The sequence below is a fragment of the Caretta caretta genome, chromosome 16 (genome assembly GCF_965140235.1).
Source record: "Caretta caretta isolate rCarCar2 chromosome 16, rCarCar1.hap1, whole genome shotgun sequence".
NCBI classification, from domain to species: Eukaryota; Metazoa; Chordata; order Testudines; family Cheloniidae; genus Caretta; species Caretta caretta.
In genome coordinates this window covers 16,490,529-16,514,335 of record NC_134221.1, presented here as the reverse complement: position 1 = coordinate 16,514,335, position 23,807 = coordinate 16,490,529, and the positions used below count along the sequence as shown (strand labels likewise).

At 39.1% G+C, this 23,807-nt stretch overlaps 1 protein-coding gene across 3 annotated transcripts in view; it reads left to right on the top strand.

The window, feature by feature from the left end:
• AK8 (adenylate kinase 8) overlaps window positions 1-23,807 on the top strand; it is a 108,818-nt gene that overhangs the window by 26,505 nt on the left and 58,506 nt on the right. For 2 of the 3 annotated variants that reach the window (XM_048823065.2, XM_048823066.2), the window contains exons 6-10: window positions 9,581-9,662; window positions 12,193-12,264; window positions 13,348-13,548; window positions 17,014-17,145; window positions 20,962-21,051. In XM_048823065.2, coding sequence (XP_048679022.1) covers window positions 9,581-9,662; window positions 12,193-12,264; window positions 13,348-13,548; window positions 17,014-17,145; window positions 20,962-21,051 — 577 coding nt within the window. The remainder of the gene's footprint in view (window positions 1-9,580; window positions 9,663-12,192; window positions 12,265-13,347; window positions 13,549-17,013; window positions 17,146-20,961; window positions 21,052-23,807) is intronic. The other variant, XM_048823067.2, reaches the window with a different exon arrangement.

Below are 23,807 nucleotides of genomic sequence, written 5' to 3'. Positions count from 1 at the left end.
ATGCATTGCAAATCATTATGCTTGAATTATTTGGGTCTGCCTAGTTTCTCTTAGAGCTTTTTTTAAGATGATCTGCCTTTTTTTTTTTTAAATGGTGATAGATGTTTATCCCTTCAGGCCAAATATCTGGTGGTATTTACTGTATTTGCATAAATGTACTAAATACACTCTGGAATTAAGCCTTTCTGTGTAACTGTAGAATGTGTTTAAAAACACAACTATACAGTACACAGTCTTGTACAATTATGTGATATGTGGTTTAGCAACTGCTGAACTCAAGTGAAACCAATATTGTCAGTTGTGGGTATAATTGAAACCGAGCAGAATGGGGCAATAGAAACAACCAAAATTTTACATCGAGGTAGTGCTATGAGACTGTCAAAGATCTGTGGCAATTCTATGGCAAGGAATGATTCAGTTTATTGTACGATTGTTGCCCTCACAATTGGATATGAACATTTTAATATTTCTCTAGTTGAGTAAAATCAGCATGCTTATCATGCCCCCTAATAATAGTGACACAATTCTCACTTAGAAGGCAGGGAGTATGATTTAATGGCTAGACCAGAAGACTGGGAGGTAAGACACCTGATGGCTATAAAGTGCTAGATGGAACTGCTTGCTTGTTCTCAGAGGCCAAACCCACTGAAATAAAAATAATTACAAAACACAGCAAAGCCCAGAATGAAACCCAGGAGTTCTGACTGCTAACCACTAGACATACTGTCCTTGCATTATCAAAGAAAGGAGTGTCTATGCTAGGTTTTTATTTTTACTCAGATTTGCCACCATAACTACCACTGGTGGAACTCCACTGCTGGTGGAAGCAATGGGGTCGCTAGCGTAGACAAGGTTACAGTCTGCCACTAGCATTTTTAAAAGCATGTTTTTTAACCATGGTCAGAGCAGACCTACTGAAATGATAGCTGCTGGTACATTGTGTACATTAGTGCTTCTATTGTTGTCACCAGTAGTGGAGGTGATTGGTGGTAGAAATGGTGGGAAATTTTAGAGAAAGAGGTTATGTGCAGACAAGGCCTTCAAAGCAGATTCTGTTTACTGGTGAATAATTCTTCAGTTTAGGAGTTTTTGAGAAGCACCAGAGTATTTCTAAACCTTCTGTAATGTACTCCCATCCCTCACAGAAACCATATTCTCTCTTGCTGAAGCACACACGTTTTTAACTGCTGAGTTTCTTACATGTTCATTGTGGTGCTATTAAGATAAGTGTCGACATTCTTCAATATGCAGACAAATTCCACTCTTCTCCAAAGGTCCTGTGCACACTACACTTTTTTGCCCCATATTTTCCACAGTTGCTAATGCTGTTTAAGCTCCACTAGTGGTGGCAATGATCGGAGCTTGAGTCAAGAAAAGGCACTTCCAGCTGCTGACATTTTAAGCATGTAGACCTGCTCTGAGTAGGACATCATGATGCTTAAAATGCCAGCAACTGCCTGGAACCCTGTCACTCCCATTGTTGTTACTGCCAGTAGAACTGAACCAGTGCTTGCAGTGACGGGACATTTGGGGCAATAAAAACTTACAGACATCTCCAAAAAAGCCAAGTTAAGCAAAAAGGGAGTGCTTGCTACTAGTTGAGTTAGATGTGAATAAGTTCACTGGGCTCTAGAAAGAATGTATAATGGTGCAGTAATCAACAGCCACTAAACGTAAGGATGTCCTCTACTTGCGCATGCTTAATTTCCATATAAAAGAGGATCAGTGCATTTTTATTACGCTTTTTAAGTGAAATCTAATACAATTAATATTGTGGACTGTAGATTTTTGAATTCTTTCTATAGATTTATGCTATATTGCTCATAACACAATTCAGTATTTTATACGGAAGATGTTACTAGATTGCAGGAGCAGTGTGCTGGACTAACATAGTACCACCAGCTGTTTGTTTTATTTCTCCTTGTGGTGTCATTGGGCTGGCATTAATTGCACAGCTTTCATCCCACTGACAGTAGGAATACAGAATTTTTTGTGCCATTGTTTTGACACTCACAGGTTTATAGATGTCACAGGCATCCTCTAAGGAGTACAATTTTATTGATCAACAGCTCTGCTGAGATTGTATGTGTGTGTTCCTCTAACACAAATGTAGTTAGGACTGCAAGGGATCAGGCAGGTAGGTCTTACAGCATACACAGAAAACTTATTGCAGGCATTATGTTAGAACAAGGGACCTGTGAAGCTGATATGAGGATGTTTCATCTTATAGGGTTAGTACATGGTGTCTATAGCTCCACTGGCTATTACCTAATTCTTGGTGCTGTTGGGATGTAATGTTGTGGAATGAATTTATAGAACTGGAGAAGTCTAGTGTAGAGGTTGGTCGGTGGTGAATTTGCACCCTTAGGAATGGCTTTTTGAGAGAGTGGCAGTTGAACCTTATGTACCAGTCTCAAGATCATTTGGGAACTTAGCCTTTGCCAGTGATTAACTTGAGTAATTGGGGTATTTTACTTGTTGATACTAAGCAGTTTGGGAGAGTTGAAGAGGCTTTCATTGATGTGAAAGAAAAGATTGCTGGTGGTTGGGTGTAAAAAGTGATGAACTCACACTTGCATTGGCTACAGGAACTTTCTTTGGTTATTGTTTGGTGGATGAGATCATGTAATCATGGGCCAAATCCTGCCTCCTGTTTCATCTGTGCAACCCCATGCAAGTTGATAGTGTACTGTGTTAGTGTAACAGAGGGGAGAATTTGACCCATTAACATTAATTTATTTGTCTAAACAGGACACGGCTTCTTATTCAGTACTGAGGCTACCAAAATGCTTGGGAAAAGACTTTCCTGTCCAATAGAGAGATTGACAAAGTGTGACCTCCTCCAACCTCTAGTCCTCCTTGTGACGGGTTGCCCCCGTTTCACCCCTGTCTGGGGTGCCACCTGATGTACTGGAGTATCCCTGAGGCTGCCTGTTCCACCAGCCTGGGCTTCCTTACACTGTCCTGCTGAGCCAGGCCCTCAGGCCTCCTCCAGCACACACACAGGTGCAGCTCCAGCTGCAGAAAGACACAGACATTGAAATCAGCACTGCATGGGAAGGCTTCAGCTAAGGAATTGCTTAGCACTCAAGTGCACACCCCCTCTGGAGTGTAAACCCCAAATTGTATTGTCTTGCGCTGGACAGAGAACTATACAGTGTAAGCTCATGAAATTCGTCCCCTCCCTCAATGTGGAGGAAGATATGCACAGCTTTTTGCTTCCCAGTTATGAATTCCACAAACTGGTTTTAGAGAAAACAAAACTAAGTTTATTAGATTTTAAAAAGATAGATTTTAAGTGATTATAAAGGATAGCCAACAAATCAAAGCAGATTACTGAGCCAATAAAACAAACACACAAACTAAGCTTAATATACTAAAGAAACTGGTTACAGATAGTAATTTCTCACCCTAAATGTTGTTTTAGGCATTTCTTTCATAGGCCAGACACCTTTTCCAGCCTGGGCTCAGCTCTTCTTCCTCCCCCACTTTTGTCCTTGTTTCTAAGATGTTTTCAGCAGTCATCCTGGGCAGGGATTCAGTGAAGAATGAAACCTGATTAACTCATTTCCCTGTCTTAAATAGGATTTACATATGGCGGGATTTACTTTGTCTTTCAGTGGGATTCCCACCCCTCTTAGTTGAAAATACAGGTATTCTATGATGGAGTCCAGTACCAGGTGACATGATCACATGGCCCTGCAGTGTCAAATCAGCCACGAGTCTAAGGACATTTGTAGCATTCCAGGAAGCTTCTCAGAAAGGTGGGAGATTAGCATCTTCAAAGTCCTATTGTTTTCCCCTATGGCCCATCCAGACTGATTGCATTCTGTCTTGTGGGCGTTCCCCAGGTACAAACACTTTTGTAACTGATACATAGACAATATTCCTAAGTTCAGATACATAAACGATACATGCATACAGATAGGATAATCATATTCAGCAAATCATAATCTTTCCAATGATATCTCAAAAGACCCATCTTGCATAAAACACATCTGAGTTATGCCATATTCATAGAATGGAGATAACAGTATCTCTATGAAGAATATGGGGTCTAGTGTCACACTCCTAATACCGACAAATTGCAGGAATCAGCTTGTCAGTAGATACTGTCACATATACTGCCCTCTGCATAGTGATTATTGTGGCATCTTTGCTAGAGGTATCCTCCCCGATTCCCTTTGGTCTTGTTCCCCCTAGTTCATAGGGATGGAGGAAGAGGATGGGCCCAGTACAGAATAAATAAAGGAGTAGTTCACTGCAGAAAAGATTGTACAATCGAAGCTTATAGAGATGCCATCAAAAGGCCTGAGACAGTGCATTGTATTGGCAAGAGGTATGGTCATGGGAGAGTTTCAGTCGGTAAAGGTCATGCAGCCTACATCAGTCTGGATGCTCCTATTCTTGTAAGAATTATTATGTCACCTTTAAGTCTGTCTGCTTATCTCACTATTTTATACTGCACTCCATGCCCCGGTATCTAACAGACTTGGGTCCACAGGGGACTATATTCATTGATAATTTTTTGTTGTTTGGTTACCTCTCCTTTCTTTGGATGGGAGGGAAGGGCATATAATACATTTTTAAAAAATCTGAATGTTGTGGGAAAACAATGGTGGAGACATTTTGTTCTGAAGGCAACAAGATTTGTGGGCTTTCTAATCTTTTGTGAAAGGGCATTCCAAAGCTGTGGGCCTGTGGCTGAGAATTCTTTCTCAAGTCTAATGTGATTGAGTGTTGATTTTCTGCATTTCTTCACTCTTTGCCTCGTTCTAACCCTATCTGTGTAAATAGCTTTCTATTTTTGTAATGAGTTTTGAGGATGCTCAGGCCAAACACTAACAAAAGAAAGCTGAGTGTCAGTGTAACTATTATTTGGGTGGAAGGTGTCAGTCACAGATAGGTTGATAGCAATACTGCACTGTAGCAAAGGACACCCATGTTTGAGAATGACCTTGGGTTTTGTCTGCTTCAGATTGCTTGAATTTGAAGGAGTTAGGTGATATCTGTACAAATACCTCATTGCTGCTGATTTACACAGTGAGATAGGTCTCCAAGGAGCACTTTACCTGACCTTAAGGCAAGAGCTGAATGCTGCATTTATCACTGTCTTTAAGTTGGAGGGGATTTGAGGGTCCAGTTGTGGGGAGTAGATGATGGCCCCAGAATGAAGCATTATGGAATCCTCAGGATCCTAGCTTTTATTCACGGCTAGACGTGAGGATGTGCTGCCCATGCTTGGATGCCTGGAGGTTATTGTTATCAAGAAGAGAAAATAGATGGCTTCATAAAGAAACACATTCTTATCAAGTGAAGTTACTAATTACACTTTAATGATAGTCAGGAGGGCAGAAAAGACCGGTGTTTGCATAAAGCACGATAGGCATATTTTAAGTCAGGTCTTGCTCTGCTGTATGTTGCTACTTCTTGCTTAGTTCCCAAGCCACACTCCCTTTTTACTGTCTTTTTCTTTTTTTATTTGTGACATCTGCTTGGAGCTTGTCCCTCCTGTGATACCATACTACTTGCAGCTGTTCAGACCTCCAGCTCTGAGCTGTGCATGGGGTGCCCTGAGCATACGGCCTTTTTGATGTGTGATAAAACAGAACCAAGCCACTGGGGGTATGGAGAGGGAATGCATCAGAATATCAATAAACCTGCTCTGAACAAAGCTCCAACTCTGTGGTAGAATAGACATTTCACTGAAGTGTCAAGTAGATGGATAATATATTCTAATTAGGGACTATTGGTACCTCAGAATTCAGAGACCTTGGAAATAAGATCCAAAAAGCTAACTATTTATATAGGGTTTATTTATTATGTATTTGTTTAGTGACTTAAAATATATTTGTTACACGCAGCTATTCACTGAGCTATGATTTCTTCCTTAAACTTTTAGCCATTAAATTGTATGCGATCTGCTTTAAGGGACTTTGGCATTTGTATAATTGTATGTGAATCTTATAAAGTGTGTTGCATCTTGTTAAAAAGATCATCCTCTATCTTTTGTTCATTGCCAAGTATTTGCTTTTGAGCTGTAATGCTTCTAAACTGCCCTGGCACCAGAAAGCTTGTAATATGTTGTTTAGTTTGGATTCCAAAGAATATTAAACTAGGAATGGAGATAGTGGGTCAGGTCCTCAACTGGTGTAAATTGGCATAGCTGTATTGATGTCGGAGGTGTTATGCTCATTTACACCATCTTAGGATCTGGCCGACTGTGGGTACAGGACTCAGTTTCACATGTATGACTGAACAGATCACATTTACAATGCCTAGGATCCTAACATACTGCTAAAACACCGTGGAACCTATTTCTGTTTTCTCTCCTTGGTAACTCTCAAGGGAAAAACTGATTTTTTAGCACCTGTGTGACCTTATTCAGTGGTTCATCCTAATTTGATAAAGCAAACACTGGGAGTGGCAAAATATGGCTTGCAGTTACTGGAGTCTTTTTTTATTGTCCTCAGATAACTGCAGGATGGCATATGAGTGAAATCGGAGTAATTAGGGAATTTTAAGTAGTCTACTCTATTTTCTTGTGTAATTAGAATGCCTGGATTTCCTCCTACAAAAGTCACTGAGGTATGTTTAGCTGAAATAATTCTAAAATCTTTGTACCCCATAGTGACAGAGCTTCAGATTTATGTGGGAGATGACGATGATTGCTAGCTAATGCAATACAGTATTAAAATGTCTTTTTTCATACAAAGATATGTTCTTTCAGCTTCCTTACCACCTCAGAAAGTTATTGGGAGTACAGTGACAAGCACTTGTTCAGCTAAACAACTAACAGAGAGAAATTTAGACAAAGTTTAGCAGATTTAGACTCAGGAGACATAAGAGAGGTAGATTTCAGATACTGCATCACATAGAAATTGAGTAATGCTGCAGCACTCCTGTGGTATTTCATAGATCTGTAAATGCTTCTTTTTTTAAGACGTTCAGTCCAACACTTATCTGGCTATAACAAGGACTTAAGGGAGCAAAAGGATTTTCTTTCTTTTGCTCTGTTGCTTCATTAGCTATGGGAAGTAGGTTTCCATTACTATGAGTTTTCCTGTATAATTTAAGAAAATAATGAAAGAGTGCATATTTTCTTCAGTGCTCATTGCTCTTTAGATTTGTTTAGTTTCTCTTTTTTTTAATCCATGGTGTGGCTTGAATATTTTGAATTTTGAATATTTCAAAATTGTAGTGGTGGGTTTGTGCTGTTTGAGGGTATTTTTGCCTTTTGTTTTGTTTTTTCAAGAAAGAAGACATTTGTTTGTATCCTTTTAGGTTTTTTAGATTGAAACTTTAAAAATAAATCACGAGTAGAATATGTAAGTGTCCATTTTACTGTGGTGATGTTATTAGTGCATGTCATTTTCCGACATATTCAACACTGCAAATGGTCAGTTTCTTTTCTCCCAAACATCCACAGTAGAACACATCTTATGCTCTAGGTCATTGAGATGCTTTTCTCCCTGCTGGATGAAATTCATTTTTGGTACTGAGTACAAGGTCCCATTTTGAGGCAAAACTTTGTGTGCAGGCAAAGGGGCATCACATCTGTATTGTGGAGGGGTGGACTACCCTCTGCAGAAAGCTGGAGTAACCACTTTAGAGGGACTGCATTGCAATGCCCTGGTCTGCCTGCAGATTGGGATGTGTAAATGTTATATCTCCTTAATGCCTGCTTAATGGTTCACATCAATTCTGATTTCTTGGGCTTTGGGCGGATGTGGGTGTGAATTCTACCTTAAATAAAGGAGAAAGGATGATATTGCAGCTAAAGCACAGGACAAGAAGTGAAGAGATCTGGTTCCTGTTACCTCCTCTGATTCCCTGTCTGAACTTGAGCAAGTCACTTCACTGCTCTGTTCCTCAGTTTTCCTGTCTGATAAATGGGGATAATAATTTGACCTGTCTGATTTCACTGCCCAAGCTGAGTGCTAATAGTTCAAGTGGTGAAAAGTACATTTGATTTAAGAAATTATTTCAGTTGTAATAAATTGAGATGATGGTGTTAACATGTGAAATTATTTTTTAACATCTGCTGCTAATTTTTGGTGGTGTCTCTTTAAGTTTAATTTATATTATTTATAATACTATGTGAACTTAATGAATCATACAATGAGTGAGGAGGAAGATGGTATATAATCTTCAATAGGAATTGGAAGTGCAGTCAACTGAAAGATGGCTTTATTTGCAGTTTATCATGTACCAAAATCTTCCATAAATGTAATATTTTTTTAAACTATCCAAAATTAGGAAAAAAGTTAATCACATAAATGATCTAAAATATGGCAAAATAGAAATAAATCTGGATAAATTCGTTTGCATTTAGCCAGTCCCCAGCTCACTGCACCCTAACTTTATGTATCCTATAGAAATGTTAAGAGATCAGCTTTCTAGAAAAAAGATGAACCACAAGGCAATAAGAACTAGGCATTTAGAGCCAGACCTTGGCCCATGCTATGACCCCATTGTACAACTCTGCTGGCATAAAGGGGCCGTAAAGCTGCCCTAAAATGACATCTGAAGATTCCCCCCAGCAAAGAGGAATTCCAGACTGGTTTACAACTAGTCTGTTCTAACATCTAAAATCCACCCCCACCCCCATATAGGGTTATGTCGGGGCAGTGCGCTTGGAAAGAACATGGTATACCCCAAATATCCCCACCTGGCATTTACACCATAAACTAGAGCAGTGCTGAGGCTGCTCTGACACATGCAGAGTATGAACTGGCCCCCAGTTGCCTCTCCACCTTCTCATGTCCTGTGTTGAGCATATCTCAGTCAGATCCAAGGATCCAGGCTTTATCCAGATAAATATTCAAGAGGTAATAACTTGATGTAACTAGCAATATTACCAAGGGCTCAATCCTGGAGGAGGTGTGTGTGTGCTATGTCCTTAAATCCCATTGATTTGAATGGACTGAGAATCAAGTGCTCTTGACGCCTTACAGAATTGGGTCTCCAGTGATCTGTAGATGTAATTAAATCTTCTTGACACTCAAAAATCTCAAAAGTGCCCAGTACTGAAACTATCAAGCTTTCAAAACATCAAACTTATAACTACCTCCACTCACTGGAAGTGATTATGATATTCCATAGATGAGCTCAGTGTTGGAAGAGTCTTCATCAGTCATTCATTTAAGAGGTTTGTATGGATTGTACTAAACAATTTCTTGGATGAGTACTCTGAATATGTTCATTATCCAAATCCTCCCCTTGTTTTAGGGTCAGTATAAGATTATGATCCTAAATCTCTTCTAAAAATATTTCATAGGTTGAACTTGTCCACTAGGAAAGAATGAAATGAGGTTACAATTGTTTTTGTCTGAGCAGGTGAGATAACTCTGTGTTTCAGAGAGGTAGAAGGAGATTCAAATGTCTGGGAAATGGGTACATTTTCTGGAAACATTTGGGAAGCCCTGGTCTAAATGCATGACTTATTCCTGATTTACACTGATATGAGATCAGAATCAGATAGTCTGTGTTCAACAAATGGGATTTTTAGTCATAGGATTTAATTGTTAAGATTCCCTCTGTTTAGATCAATAATTCTTTCATGTTTTTTGTGCAATAGGGTTGGATTTTGGAAGGCTTTCCTGAAAACCGGGACCAAGCATGGATGCTGCAGTTAGCTGGCATCACTCCGAGACATGTTGGTAAGAAATACAAGATTGTTTTGTGTGCCAGAGGCGAAAGCCACTACTGACCTAAACAAAAACACCTTAAAATGTTAAAACCAGTATTTCTTAAATGCGTATAACATGCCCAAGAGATCAGAGCAAACCAGAAACAGTCACTGGACTGGAGAAAATGGCTAAATCCCCCCCCCCCGAAACTTTGGGGCAGTCTGTTGAATTATTTACCCCACCTTACCTAGATGAACCTTTGTCTTCTTACCACTTCGGAGCCCACTACCTTCCTCTAGTCCAGAAAATTCAAGCCTCTTCTGGCAAGTGACTGCAAACAGCTGTGCCTCTCTGCCTCTCCATTGAGTCTAAACCTCCTCTGACCTCAGGACCCAAATCTCAAGGATTCTGCTTTAATTGATCCCTGGGAGCAAAAAGGATCTAAAAGAGCCCCCAAGCCATTCCTCTGTATGATAGAATAATAAATACAATTTACTGAATACACACAAAATGAAATGGAAACACCCAGGTCTTAAGCCTGACCTTTCATGCCACAGGTGGAATCTTGGGTAAGTCAAAGCAAAGATAATTCTATAGTGGCAGGGCCTTAAAGGACAAGACCCTAGCACCTGCCCTGCCCACCTTCGGACTGTCTGCATTTCCAAGTCATTATTAAATAGGGCCCTATCCAAAATACATGAGAAAAATGAAAATTGGGGTGAGGGTGGGGCTTGTGAATATGATTTAAAAACTGCACAGCTCAAGTGTGAGTAATAAACCAGCCCCAGTTGTAGTCAGCAGAGACAGGATAATTTGCTACTTTGGATTTGATTTGTACACAATTCCGCTGTTAGTAAAGGAATTCAGAATCACTGTGATAGTGTTTAGAAAAATATGTATATTGGATAGTACTTGTATGTAGTACATGTGTTTAAATGGTCATTTCTGAAGGTAGCTAACAGTATTGAAGGTCAAATTCTTTCCTCAATTTTATCGGTATAATCAAGAACAAAATAGCACCCTTAATTAGAATATAAATGAAGAAGAACTTTGCAAGATCGAATGCACATGCCTAAATTAGTTGAATTTAGTAACAGGTTTCAGAGGAACAGCCGTGTTAGTCTGTATTCGCAAAAAGAAAAGGAGTACTTGTGGCACCTTAGAGACTAACCAATTTATTTGAGCATGAGCTTTCGTGAGCTACAGCTCACTTCATCAGATGTTTACCGTGGAAACTGCAGCAGACTTTATATACACACAGAAATCATGAAACAATACCTCCTCCCACCCCACTGTCCTGCTGGTAATAGCTTATCTAAAGTGATCAACAGGTGGGCCATTTCCAGCACAAATCCAGGTTTTCTCACCCTCCACCCCCCCACACAAATTCACTCTCCTGCTGGTGCTAGCCCATCCAAAGTGACAACTCTTTACATAATCAAGTCGGGCTATTTCCTGCATAGATCAAGGTTTTCTCACATCCCCCCCACCCCCATACACACACAAACTCACTCTCCTGCTGGTAATAGCTCATCTAAACTGACCATTCTCCAGGTTTAAATCCAAGTTAAACCAGAACATCTGGGGGGGGGGGGTAGGAAAAAACAAGAGGAAACAGGCTACCTTGCATAATGACTTAGCCACTCCCAGTCTCTATTTAAGCCTAAATTAATAGTATCCAATTTGCAAATGAATTCCAATTCAGCAGTTTCTCGCTGGAGTCTGGATTTGAAGTTTTTTTGTTTTAAGATAGCGACCTTCATGTCTGTGATTGCGTGACCAGAGAGATTGAAGTGTTCTCCGACTGGTTTATGAATGTTATAATTCTTGACATCTGATTTGTGTCCATTTATTCTTTTACGTAGAGACTGTCCAGTTTGACCAATGTACATGGCAGAGGGGCATTGCTGGCACATGATGGCATATATCACATTGGTGGATGTGCAGGTGAACGAGCCTCTGATAGTGTGGCTGATGTTATTAGGGGGGTGGAGGGTGAGAAAACCTGGATTTGTGCTGGAAATGGCCCACCTGTTGATCACTTTAGATAAGCTATTACCAGCAGGACAGTGGGGTGGGAGGAGGTATTGTTTCATGATTTCTGTGTGTATATAAAGTCTGCTGCAGTTTCCACGGTAAACATCTGATGAAGTGAGCTGTAGCTCACGAAAGCTCATGCTCAAATAAATTGGTTAGTCTCTAAGGTGCCACAAGTACTCCTTTTTTTTTTTTTTGAATTTAGTAAGTGAATGACCATTAAAGAAGCAAGATTATTGCATCACAGAATGTACTAAATTGAACTATGTATTTATCACAATATATTTCTTCCTAAAAGTGCCACCTGACTGATAGTTTTGGCCAAAATTTTCCCCCAAAATCAAATGTTCATAGGTAAAATACAGGCAAATAAGGAAAAATGCTACAAATGGGGAAGATGGCTAAATGTAGATGAACTGCATCAATCCATCCTTACTTGCAGAGCACACTTGGAAGTATCTCCAAGAAATGAAATCAGTAACTAACTGAAAATGCATTTCTATTCTGTTTCTTCTATGCTTAGTCGTGCTGTATGCTCCAGACACTGTGCTTATTGAGAGGAACCTTGGGAAAAGGATTGATCCATCCACGAAAGGTGTAGTGTGCTTTTGTTACTGATCCCATCAGGAGAACATTTTTGTGTCAACCCAAGAGACACTGAAGTGTTGATGCTTTTAAAGTTGATTTTTACTGCTGTCCCTTTACGATGTGAGTAGGCAATGTAATTCTGAATCAGATGTTGTTTTAAATTCAACTTATATCATTTTCTGCACCAATTTAGTGGGGAAAGTATTTGTAAAGACCTGTTTTGCGGCAAGCAGCACTGCTGTATTACAGCACAGGTCACCCTAATGTGTAGTTACACCATAAGAATTTTACTGTTTACCATGGCATCTTTGATAGACCTTGAATGTCTGCCTCTCCATAAAAGGCAGTAACACCTTTGGATAACCTCCACTGTGTGTGATGCCAAGTGGGAGAGCCAACAGGAAATGGCAATGTTGCAGGTGGCACGCTTTGAATGTTCTACAGGAATCCATGTCAGTTGTTTCAGGAGTAGCACTGGGAGGACATGCTGAATTAAAGAGATGGCTTTTATTTGCTTTTCTACAAAGGCCTTGGTTAAAGTTCAGGGTAGGAGCCAGGAAATTTAAGTCCGGTTCCCAGCTCTGCCACAGACTTCTCGTGTAACCGTGGGCAACCATTCTGCACCTCCATCTCCCCATTTGGAAAACAGGGATAATATCCTACCTTACAGCTGTGCTATAAGAATCAATATTTTAATGCTTAAAAAGTGTTTATTGATCATTAGGTGGAAGGTGCTAGGGAAGTGCAAAGTATTATTTGTATTCTTAATTAAAGGCTTGATGTTACCAGATAGGCATAGATCTGTTCTGGAGATCCCAGTGTGTAGTGGTAGCGGGCACTAAGGGACACAAACATACCTACCCCGCATTGTCACATGGCTGGCTAGTTCTCTCGGCCACTATCTGTCTTCTTTGTGGAGCTATGCAGTAGTAGTTAGGAAGGAATCACTGTGCTTCCCCTCTCCTTATGCCCCAACCTAAGGTCTTGGTACAATCTAGACCTTGATTATGATGAGGAACCTTTTTGCAAACTGAACAAGTTCTATCAAATTCTTTTTCGTAATGGGTCCTAATTACTGTTTAACTTCTAGAGGTGTACCATACCACCTTTGACTGGCCAAGCGACCCTCTGGTGCAACAGCGTTTGGTGGAGGCAGAAGGCATATCTGAACAGGAGACTGCAAAGCACCTGCTGGAATATCATAGAAACTTTCCCAGAGTTTTCCAGATCTATCAGCAAATATTAAAATTGATCAATGCCGACCAACCTTGTGCAGACGTATTCTCCCAGGGTAAATATCGATTATGTACAATTAGAAGGAAATTTGATAGCTGACAAATTCTCATCTGAAAGATTTCAGAGAGGTAGCCGTGTTAGTCTGTATCAGCAAAAACAACAAGGAGTCCTTCTGGCATCTTGGAGACTAACAAATTTATTTGGGCATAAGCTTTCATGGGCTTTAGCCAGTGGGTTTTATAATAAATTTGTTAGTCTCTAAGGTGCCACAAGGACTCCTTGTTGTTTTTTCATCTGAAAGAGTGATTCCCAAACTTTAGATAGGTTTCAGAGTAGCAGCCGTGTTAGTCTGTATCCCTAAAAAGAAAAGGAGGACTTGTGGCACATTAGAGACTAACAAATTTATAGAGCGTAAGCTTTCGTGAGCTAAAGCTCACTTCATCGGTGTAGCTCACGAAAGCTTATGTTCTAATAAATTTGTTAGTCTCTAAGGTGCCACAAGTCCTCCCGAACTTTAGAGACAAGTGTGCCAAGTTATAGGACTAAGATCTCACCTGTATCAGTCAGTGTTGATTTGCCTCTAATTTGATTGTGTTCCCTGTAACCTGCTGAGCTTGGGCTGTTCCAGACAGCTTCTTTGCTGGAACAGGCATGGTTGAATGGGAGGTCGTCTTGGTTCTGTAACCCTTACTCACAACGAATAGCAATTCCTCATAAGAGTAGTCCCATTGGGGATGGAATGTGAGTAAGGGTTACAGAATCATTTCCTAAGTGATGGGGAAGCCTAGAGCTGCAGTTATAAAAGCCTGCAGTATCAATATTGGTACGCATACTGGAACCACTGCTAGTCTCTTGTACAGGTACTACCTGCACAAGTCTATTAACAAGTAGTGGTCGTTCAAGGCAGGTTGTATTTCATTATATAAAAGTTGCCTGCACTGAAAGGTTTGCTATGTGGTAATGCTTTGTTTGCTTTTGTTCAACTTTACTTTGATGCATTCTGATATTGCATGTCGATTCTTCATGAAAAAATGAGGAAACTGTCGGGAAGACCAAGTGATAATGTACTTTGTATCTGTCAGCCTGTTGATGGTCTATTATAGCCCTGTAATTTTGCATCTCAAAAAGGTCTTTTTTTAATGACAAGTGCTGCACTTTTAAGATAAACAACTAGGAAGTTTATATTCAGAATTTACACATTAATTACCTCTAAATTACTTAATTAAATTTAAAAGTTCATATCATAATTCATAAATAATTCATGCATTGAATTGTAAATAAAAATTTGAGTGCCTGAATATTAATTATTATTAATTAATAATGTAGTGAGATAAATTGAAAACTGGAATGAAAAAAAATCCTCTCTAGATCTTTTTCTGCAGTGCATCAAGCAGCCAGATATTTTTTAAAGGAATAATTAGATGTGGAGACTGTCTGGGGGATCATTACTCCTAATTAACTTGGTTATTTACTGCAAATTAAGCATCATTTGTAAGCAGGATGGTTTGCCAATAATGTTTGTGCTTTTGGATACCCTGGTTGTGGAAAGTGCTTAGAATAACTAGAGCCCTCCTTGGTTAGCTGACATTTGTTTTTGGATAAATTATGTGATAGACAGATTATGATTTTCAAGATTTGTATGTTTAATGACAGATGTGGGTGAGAAAGGGAGTCAAGAAATTGCAACTTCATTACATTTTTAGGAACTGAGGGTCTGGTTCTGATCCCACACCAATTAGACACCAGTGCAACTCCAATGACTTAATTGGAATTGCTTCTGATTTATTCTGGTGTGAGATCAGACTCACATCCAATATATTCAGTGATCTCAGCTGTACAGCATTCACCATGGTTTGGGAGCAAGGAATGTATCCCATGCACTATGATTCAGTATGATTCAAGTGCTCCTTAGCAACTACTCCCAGTTCAGGAGCTAGAAATGTCAGAACTGGAATGTGTTATTCTGACTTTTTTCTACAGTAGGAGGTACAAGGATCTGGAAATCAGACACAAAGGGGGATCATTAAACAAGTATACGTTAGTGTCTCAAAAACACGTAAAATGCTAGATTAAAGCACCAATCCCTTAAAGTGCCAAATGCAGTGAAGGAGAACTTGTTTAAAATATGGGATTACTCTTAAAGGGAAAATCAGTGTCTAAGATTTGGATTCTTGTACCCATTTTATTAGACTATTATAGTGTGTATCACAGAGAGTCATAGAATCTATTTGAATTTAAGGTTGTCTGGACTGAAATAGTCATTCAGACATTCAGTTGTGTCTTCCATAGTCCATACAGTATTGTGTAACATGGGAAATTTAGAGTCTTGCTTAAATGTTTCTATTTCTCTTTAGAGAGACAAGGTAGGACAGGTAATATCTTACCTCTCTTATATCCTGGGACCAACACGGCTACAACAACATTGTATATCTACTTCGTCTTGTTCATCAAGGGCCTGATCCTGAAAGGAGTATGGGAGTTGAGGGTCTCAACGCATTGGCAGACTGTGTTCCAAATATTCTGATGATAAAATATCTTCATTATCAAGCAAAACCTTACTGTACCTTCTTTCAGACCTATCTTATCAACTTTTCTTCTAGGACTGCAGCAAAGTTGGGATCACTGTAATGCAACAATTTGAATTATTCTTTACAAGGTCTATGGTCTTTTCAGAGTTCCCAGGAGATGGGCCCCTAGACTGATATAAAATTAATAGTTTCCTACCCAATACAAAGCAAGATCAGCAAAAATTAAGCTGTGTCCAACAGGGAGAGTGGAGCTGGGCTGAGAACATCAAGTTGTCTTTACCCTTCATGCAAAAATTATGTGCACAAGAATAAAATCACATGTATGAAGTGAGCTGTGGCTCACGAAAGCTCATGCTCAAATAAATTGGTTAGTCTCTAAGGTGCCACAAGTACTCCTTTTCTTTTTATGTAATTATATGGCATCAATGCTATATTGTGTCATGACTTACTAGTCCCACAAAAATTTAAAACATACTAAATAGGGGGGCATTAATCACATATGAAGCTGGGGAAGTGTCATGACAAATTGATATCCTGCCTCTTTCATAATTACCATATCTATTTGTTTAGAAACTACCGTAACTATTAAATGTAATGATATCCCCCTGCAGCTTGCATGGTAAGTGTAGCTAAAAAGCAAAGCTGGTTTCTGTTAAAAATTGCATGGTAAAAGTGCAGTTAGTAATTGAATCTCTCCTTTAAAGTGCTTTGAGATCCACTGATGAAAGGCACAATGTAAGTGCTAAGTATAATTTAGCTATACTAGGATTCCTAAAATGCCTGTCACCATAGTATGGTAAGTTACAGATAGAATATGTCAGGTATGTTGGAGCCCTGATCTCAATTCATGTAATACAAATAAATGATGATAATGTCATAGTTATAAATAAAGAAATTCATCAATTATTGTTTCTGTTAAGAAAGCAAAAGTAAATGGATTTTAACTCTTTTTATAGGCTTCTAACTTTCTTATCCTTCTGTTATCTTTCTAGCTCTGACCTATGTCCAAACCTGGTGCCGATCAGCTGCCCCCTTTACACCACGGATTCTCTTTTGTGGACCCCCAGGCAGTGGGAAGAGCCTGCAGGCAGCACTAATAGCTCAGAAATACAGCATTGTCAACAGTAAGTTCTCAGTAAATATGCACTTTGCTCCATTCCCTCTTTCTCTCCTTTTGATCATTTATCTTTTGCTGTCTTTCTTTCTTACTCGCTCGTAAAATTTCCCTGTTAGTCCATCACTGTGGATGTCAAACTTTTTGCGGGGGGGCTGGAAAATCTTGCAATAAAAAAATATTAACCAATAAAAACATATATCCTGTGCCAAACTAGCTCCAACATTTTTTTTAGTCATCATTTTTTATACCCTTTAGATCAGTAGTTTTTCATGTGTTATACACCAGAGGTACTCCTGTGAATAGTCTGTAGTGCTCTGAATTCTCCATCGCATCAGTGGGTCTTGCATAATGACTTTGCACTTTCAGATGTCTACTCAGTATTGGGAGGCTTTTAAAAGAAAAGTGGTTTTGAAATGGGAAGAAGACTCTTAGTGTCTTATTATGTGTAATAATGGTGTAATATTATGTAATACTGGAAAAACTGCAGATATTTTGGAATTGTGATGTAAAATTGCATAGCTGATCAGCTCTTCTCCTTCAAGTAATATTTAAGCAGATTTCATTAGTGTGCTTTAAACACCCAAAACCCTACAATAATAACCAGAAATAATAAGTTTTAGGGAAAAAAGACAGCAGTAGGCCTGATCCTGCCTCCTATATTGATGTGACGAGTCCTGTGGACTTAATTGAACTCTTGCTGAAGTCAACTGAAAGAATTCAATGAGAGCTGGATCAGGCCCTCAGCAAAGCAATCCTGTGAGATTACTCTTGTGAATAAGAACTGAATGATCTTACCTGTGTTATTACAGATCAGAAAATGTCATTAAAAATGTTGATGAAAACAAAAGAATACATTTGTCTACATTGCTGTGGAAAATTTGGCTTTTTGTCAAAAAACAAACCAAAATTTTAGACAGAAAACAAATAATTTTTAGATTTTGATTTTTTTGACAAAAACTCAAACTGTTCTGCAGAAGGTAGACACCTTTTGCAAAAAAAAAAAAAATATTGTTGAAAAACCCTCTCTTCTGTCAAAACTGTTTCGACAGAAAATTTTTGACCAGTCCTACATTTACACTAGTCCTAGTCATGGCCCAATCCTGTAAGTGCTACGTGCTCAGAACCTGCAATGAATTCAGTGTGAGTTCGCTGTATGGATTGCAAGAGAGGGCTCATACATTCCTTAAGCTCATTGCCATTAAAGGAAAACATTTTCAGTCCAGATCTTTAGCAGGTATAAATTGGTGTAGCTCCACTGAAGTCATGAAGCTATGTTGAAATTATGCCAGTTGGGGATCTGGCCCCTGTATTTTTTTATTTTGAACAATTATCATTTTACTTAAATGCTTCTGAAAATACACTACAAATAATTAACAAACATTATCTAATAAAATTAAAAAAAGATAAGAAACCTTATTTTTAAATCTGTATAATAAAAAAATTAAATCTATAGATAGAATTAGTAAAACCTTACTGTACCTTGAAGTATGTTAATTCCATTATGTTACATTGTATCTTTATTTTTTTAAAATATTTTATTAATTTTAACAAAAGCTTTATTCTTTAATGCAGTAATGACTGTCATTTGACTAATCAAAAATAAAATTGGTTGGTTACACTTTCTCTTTAAATTCTTCATATTTTGTATATTTCTATACACTTTTCTGAACTTTATAAGAATAGACTAAAGTTTGATTTAATATTTTAATATTTCATCTAGATATACAATTTGCATTTTATTTTCCATAAAACAGGCCCATCATCATGTACTGAAAGACCACGCCATAGTGCAGGGGTTGGCAGCCTTTCAGAAGCAGTGTGCTGAGTCTTCATTTATTGACTCAAATTTAAGGTTTCACGTGCCAGTAATACATTTTAACGTTTTTAGAAAGTCTCTTTCTATAAGTCTATAATATATAACTAAACTATTGTTGTATGTAAAGTAAATAAGGTTTTTAAAAGGTTTAAGAAGCTTCATTTAAAATTAAATTAAAATGCAGATCTTATCAGTTTAGTGTGATCCTTGCCCTTGCTTTTCCTTGCTGAGTTTTCCAATATCTGGCATGTATTTGGATACTTTAAGCTGCACACAGGCTTCTGAGTGATCAGTTGTTAACCGGCTCCGAGAGGGACAGAGAACAGATTTCATGTGTGAAAATACCTGTTCAACACAGGTTTGTGGATCCAAATGCTGAAAGCATTGCAAACACAATTTTCTTCAAACAGTTAAATTTTACTGGCAGGGACGTCCAGCAGGTCAGAATAGAAGCCTCATGATCTCTCTCGGTAGCTTCAAGTGCACTCTGCAGATCTCCAATCTTTGATGCCTACAATTCTTAGCATTTTAACTGAATGAGCTGCATTTCGAAATCTTCAGCATCCATCCACTGAAATAAAATCGCTTTCGTTGAACTTTTCAGGTTTAGTCAAAAAAGAAAGCATTGGGTCAAATTGCTGGAAATCTTGAAATCTGTCAGAAAATTCCGATTCCAGTTCTTGCATGTAGATTCTAATCTCAAAGTCAAATGCCGTGTGCGGTTCCACATGGTGTGATAGTGATGTAAGCAGCAAATCAGGACTTAAAAATATCCCAGCACAGTGGCACTGGAACAATTTTTAAGGTGGGGGTGCTAAGCTGTGCTCTCTCTTTCCCCTGTCTGAATCCCTCACTGCCCCAGGCTAGGGCCAGTGGGCCACAGCTGGGGATGGCTGCAGAGCCCGGCCCAGCAGCTGGGACCCCAGGCCAACAGCGGAGCCCCCCGAGTTGGGACCTGGGGCCAGCAGCAGGCTGAGCAGGGCCGGTGGATGGAACCCTGGCTGGCAGGGGCTGGCAGCCAGTACCCCAGGCCAGCTGCGGAGCCCCCAGGACTGGTGGCCAGGACCTGGGGCCAGCAGCTGGCTGAGCAGAGCCAGTGGACGGAACCCCAAGTGACATGGGGCCGACAGCCGGTACCCCGCCCAGCAGCGGAGCTGGCCAGGACCCGGGCAGTGTGAGTGCCACTGAAAATCAGTTCGTGTGCCGCCTTTGGCATGCGTGCCATAGGTTATCTACCCCTGCCATAGTGCATACAAAGGGATTGTTATCTAGTATTTAGCACAGATGATTGGGAGTCAGGAGTTTGTGTGACCTTATACAAGTCAGAACGTCTCCATGCCTTAGCTTACCCCTCTGTAAAATGAGGATAATACTTATCTAACTCGCTTAGGGGTAATGAGGCTTAATTAATTTGCTGGGATGAAATGTGCCATATAGGTACAAATATTGTTATTTAATATGCAGTGGCCTGATTTGGTATCTTAATTCTAAATTTTATGATGTTCTGCTTATTTGAACTTTGAACCATCATATTGCATTAATACAGTTTCATGAACATAATTCTTACATGATTGTTAAATGATCCAAGGGGCCACTTTCTTGAACTGCATATTATCCAGTACCTCCAGCAGAACTGTTCAGATGCTGTTCAGCAAGTGTAACTTTATTCAGTAATTATAAGTTTATAAAAAGTGAAAACCCCACCAGCTATCCCTTGAGTTATTATTTTAGTAACGTATTTGATTAGTATCTTTCTCTCTGCGTCCGTTTTTAATATGTTCCTTGTCAAAAGTATTCTTTTTTATTCAGTATTCTCCCTTGCTCAATCTCTTTGCTTTTTGGTTTGCCTGGCCAAAAAAACCCAACCCCAAAATCCAAAAAATCCCACAACTTTTATTTTATTCAGTGACCTTTTTCCAATATGCAGCTTCTTGGGTTTTTTCTCTTTCTTGCTTGCTTCCTTTTTAAAATTTAACCTTGTGTCTTTTTGTTCCTCCTTCCTCTCAGTTTGCTGCGGGCAACTGCTAAAGGAAGCTGTTGCAGACAAGACAAAACTTGGAGAACTCATTAAGCCTTATTTTGACAGCAGATGGCCAGGTAGGGCATGTTGTTGTCTTACTGCATTGTAGTTACTAGTTCATGGGAGAAAATAATCTGTGGGAGAAATTCATACAGCCACTGGTGTAAATATGAAGTTACTTCATTGATGCAGTTTAGTTATTCCAGATTTACACTGGAGTTAACTGAGATCAGAATTTTCAGTTGGTAAATCTCTCAGGGTAACTGAGACTGAATACCTATGTGAGTGAAGCCCAAACTCTTTACTTCCAGATCCCATATTTGAATTCTAATTGTTGTCCCTGAATTAAAATTAGGAATCTGGTGTTGTTTTTTTATCACTGGTAGTTTGTAAAACACAACAACCTTTTGATTTTCATTTGAAGCATGCTCTGATGGAGATTCGCAAAAAGAAAAGGAGTACTTGTGGCACCTTAGAGACTAACCAATTTATTTGAGCATGAGCTTTCGCTTTCGTGAAAGCTCATGCTCAAATAAATTGGTTAGTCTCTAAGGTGCCACAAGTACTCCTTTTCTTTTTGCGAATACAGACTAACACGGCTGTTACTCTGAAATCTGATGGAGATTGTCTGTCTGGTTTGATGCAAGTATTTTAACTTAGGAGAAATGCTACTGCAAGATTTGTCCCATAGGATTTTTTGGTGAGGGGGCACCATAAGAATTTAACAGTTTTGCCTTTGGGAGGCTGACGAGTGATTATATTGAGAAAAATGGTAAAGATTGTAAGCTTCTCAGGTTAGCAGCCTAATCTTATTCGGACGTTAATTGCCTTGCACACTATATATGTGGCCATAACGGTGCAAGTCAATTAACAGCCGAATACGGCTAGGCTGCTGCCCTGAGAAGCTTACAGTCTTTACCATTTATTCTTATAGATATGAAAAAGACCCCACAATTCCAAAGGGTAGGTTGTATATCAATGTGGTGAAGGAATGCTTGTATTTTGGCAAGTACAAGAGCCTAGACACTGTAGGAACCTCCAGTCCTTTTTCTGGCACCATGCCAAATAGTTACCAGAGGAACAAGTATTACAGGGAAATAGTCTTGCTGAAGATGGAGAAATCTCAGTTAAGCTTTAGTATTAATGGAGTTTTGAGCAAACCCCCTCTGAGTGCAGGGAAATCTGCATTGTCTTTTTTTTTTCGGAAAGGAAAGCCATTTGGTGAATTGGAAAGCCCAGCAAGTCCCCTCTTTCATACAATAGCTTAATTCTGAGATTGAATTACATAGATCCGAAACGTGAGCCTATAAAATTAACTGATGTTCCCCAGATACCATGTCAGGAGACAGAGTACTTTTTGAAGCATTTCAAAAAGGCCTCCGGCAGCCCGCAGTATGCTATCCTCTGTCAATTTGTCAAACCACATGATAATAATTTTTAACACTTAACTTCAGCTCCACTGAATGGGTCATGTTCATTGCTGGTGCAATAATTCCATCTGGTTCAAGATATGTAATACAGTGTGACAGTCACCATCTTGGCTGACATCAGGGATTGAACCAGGGACCTCCAGAACATGGAAGTATAAGCTTTTACAACTTGAGCCAAAGAGGGTAGGTTGTATTATTGGGGTCTGCAACAGACGCATCTCCTCCGTCGATCCAGCAGTGAGGGGGACACATAAAGGACACTGACCAAGTGGATTACAATAACTTTCACACGCCTCCTACCACCACCGCGTCGCCGCCCCTTTGGCTTGGCGCCTCATGTGTGAAGTTACTTGCATGCCTAAGTGGTTGCAGGATCAGGGTCCATGTATCTTTCACAGTTTATAATACTTTTAGACACTCTTATGCATATTCCATTTTCACTTTCTCCTCAGCCCACTAGACTGAAGAAGAACTATTGTAAAGACATGCCTCTCTAAATTTCAATTATAGCTGTTTTCAGAGTAGCAGCCATGTTAGTCTAACAGTCTCTAAGGTGCCACAAGTACTCCTTTTCTTTTTGCGAATTATAACTGTGTTGGGAGCCTGGGTGAATTATATCCTTATAGGAAAGTCCTTTAAGAGCTTTACCATGAATGCTTCAAGTGTATTTTACAAACTTCTCCTTAATGATTAAGGTTTCTTTAACAAAGATGTTGGGAGCATTTCCAATATGTTAAAATAATTGGAAGGCTATTAATATCCTAGCCAGTCCAAAAAATACATCCTTCCTTAGTCCAAGTGAGCTGCTTTCACTTCAGCAAAATGAAATTGGAATTATAACTTCCCCAGAAAATTAGGAATTATTTCAAATTTATGTGAACGTATTTTTATTGTAACATGCAATAATGCAGCTGTCCAATTCTTATGTGAGCCATGACTATTCCTGTGCATTGTGCTAAAAATTTTTCCCATAGTTTTTGCTTATATATACACTGTTTGTTTGTTTTTGTTTGTTGGTGGGGCATACTACAGAATTAAGGACTGAATAGCAATAAATATTATATAGCAGTATCAGGAATAATAAGTTCTGTGATTTCACTAATCCTCCTCTCCAAGGGATAACAAAGAATGAATATACATTAGTAAACACTAACAAGAATTCATTAGTGCCCTCACAAAGGCCTTGAGAAAATGAAAGAGCATAGCATACTGTGGAGGGAAGATGGCAAAGAATTCCATTTAGAATGGTGCAAAAATGCAAGCAGGTTAAAACAGGAGAGAAACATAGATAATACTTGACCGAATTTGGTCTCGGGGTCACATGTCAACTGATTACTTAATTAGCCAGCAACTGGCAATATTTAAAATGTGAAAGGCAATTAATATTTGACTGACCTTTTCAT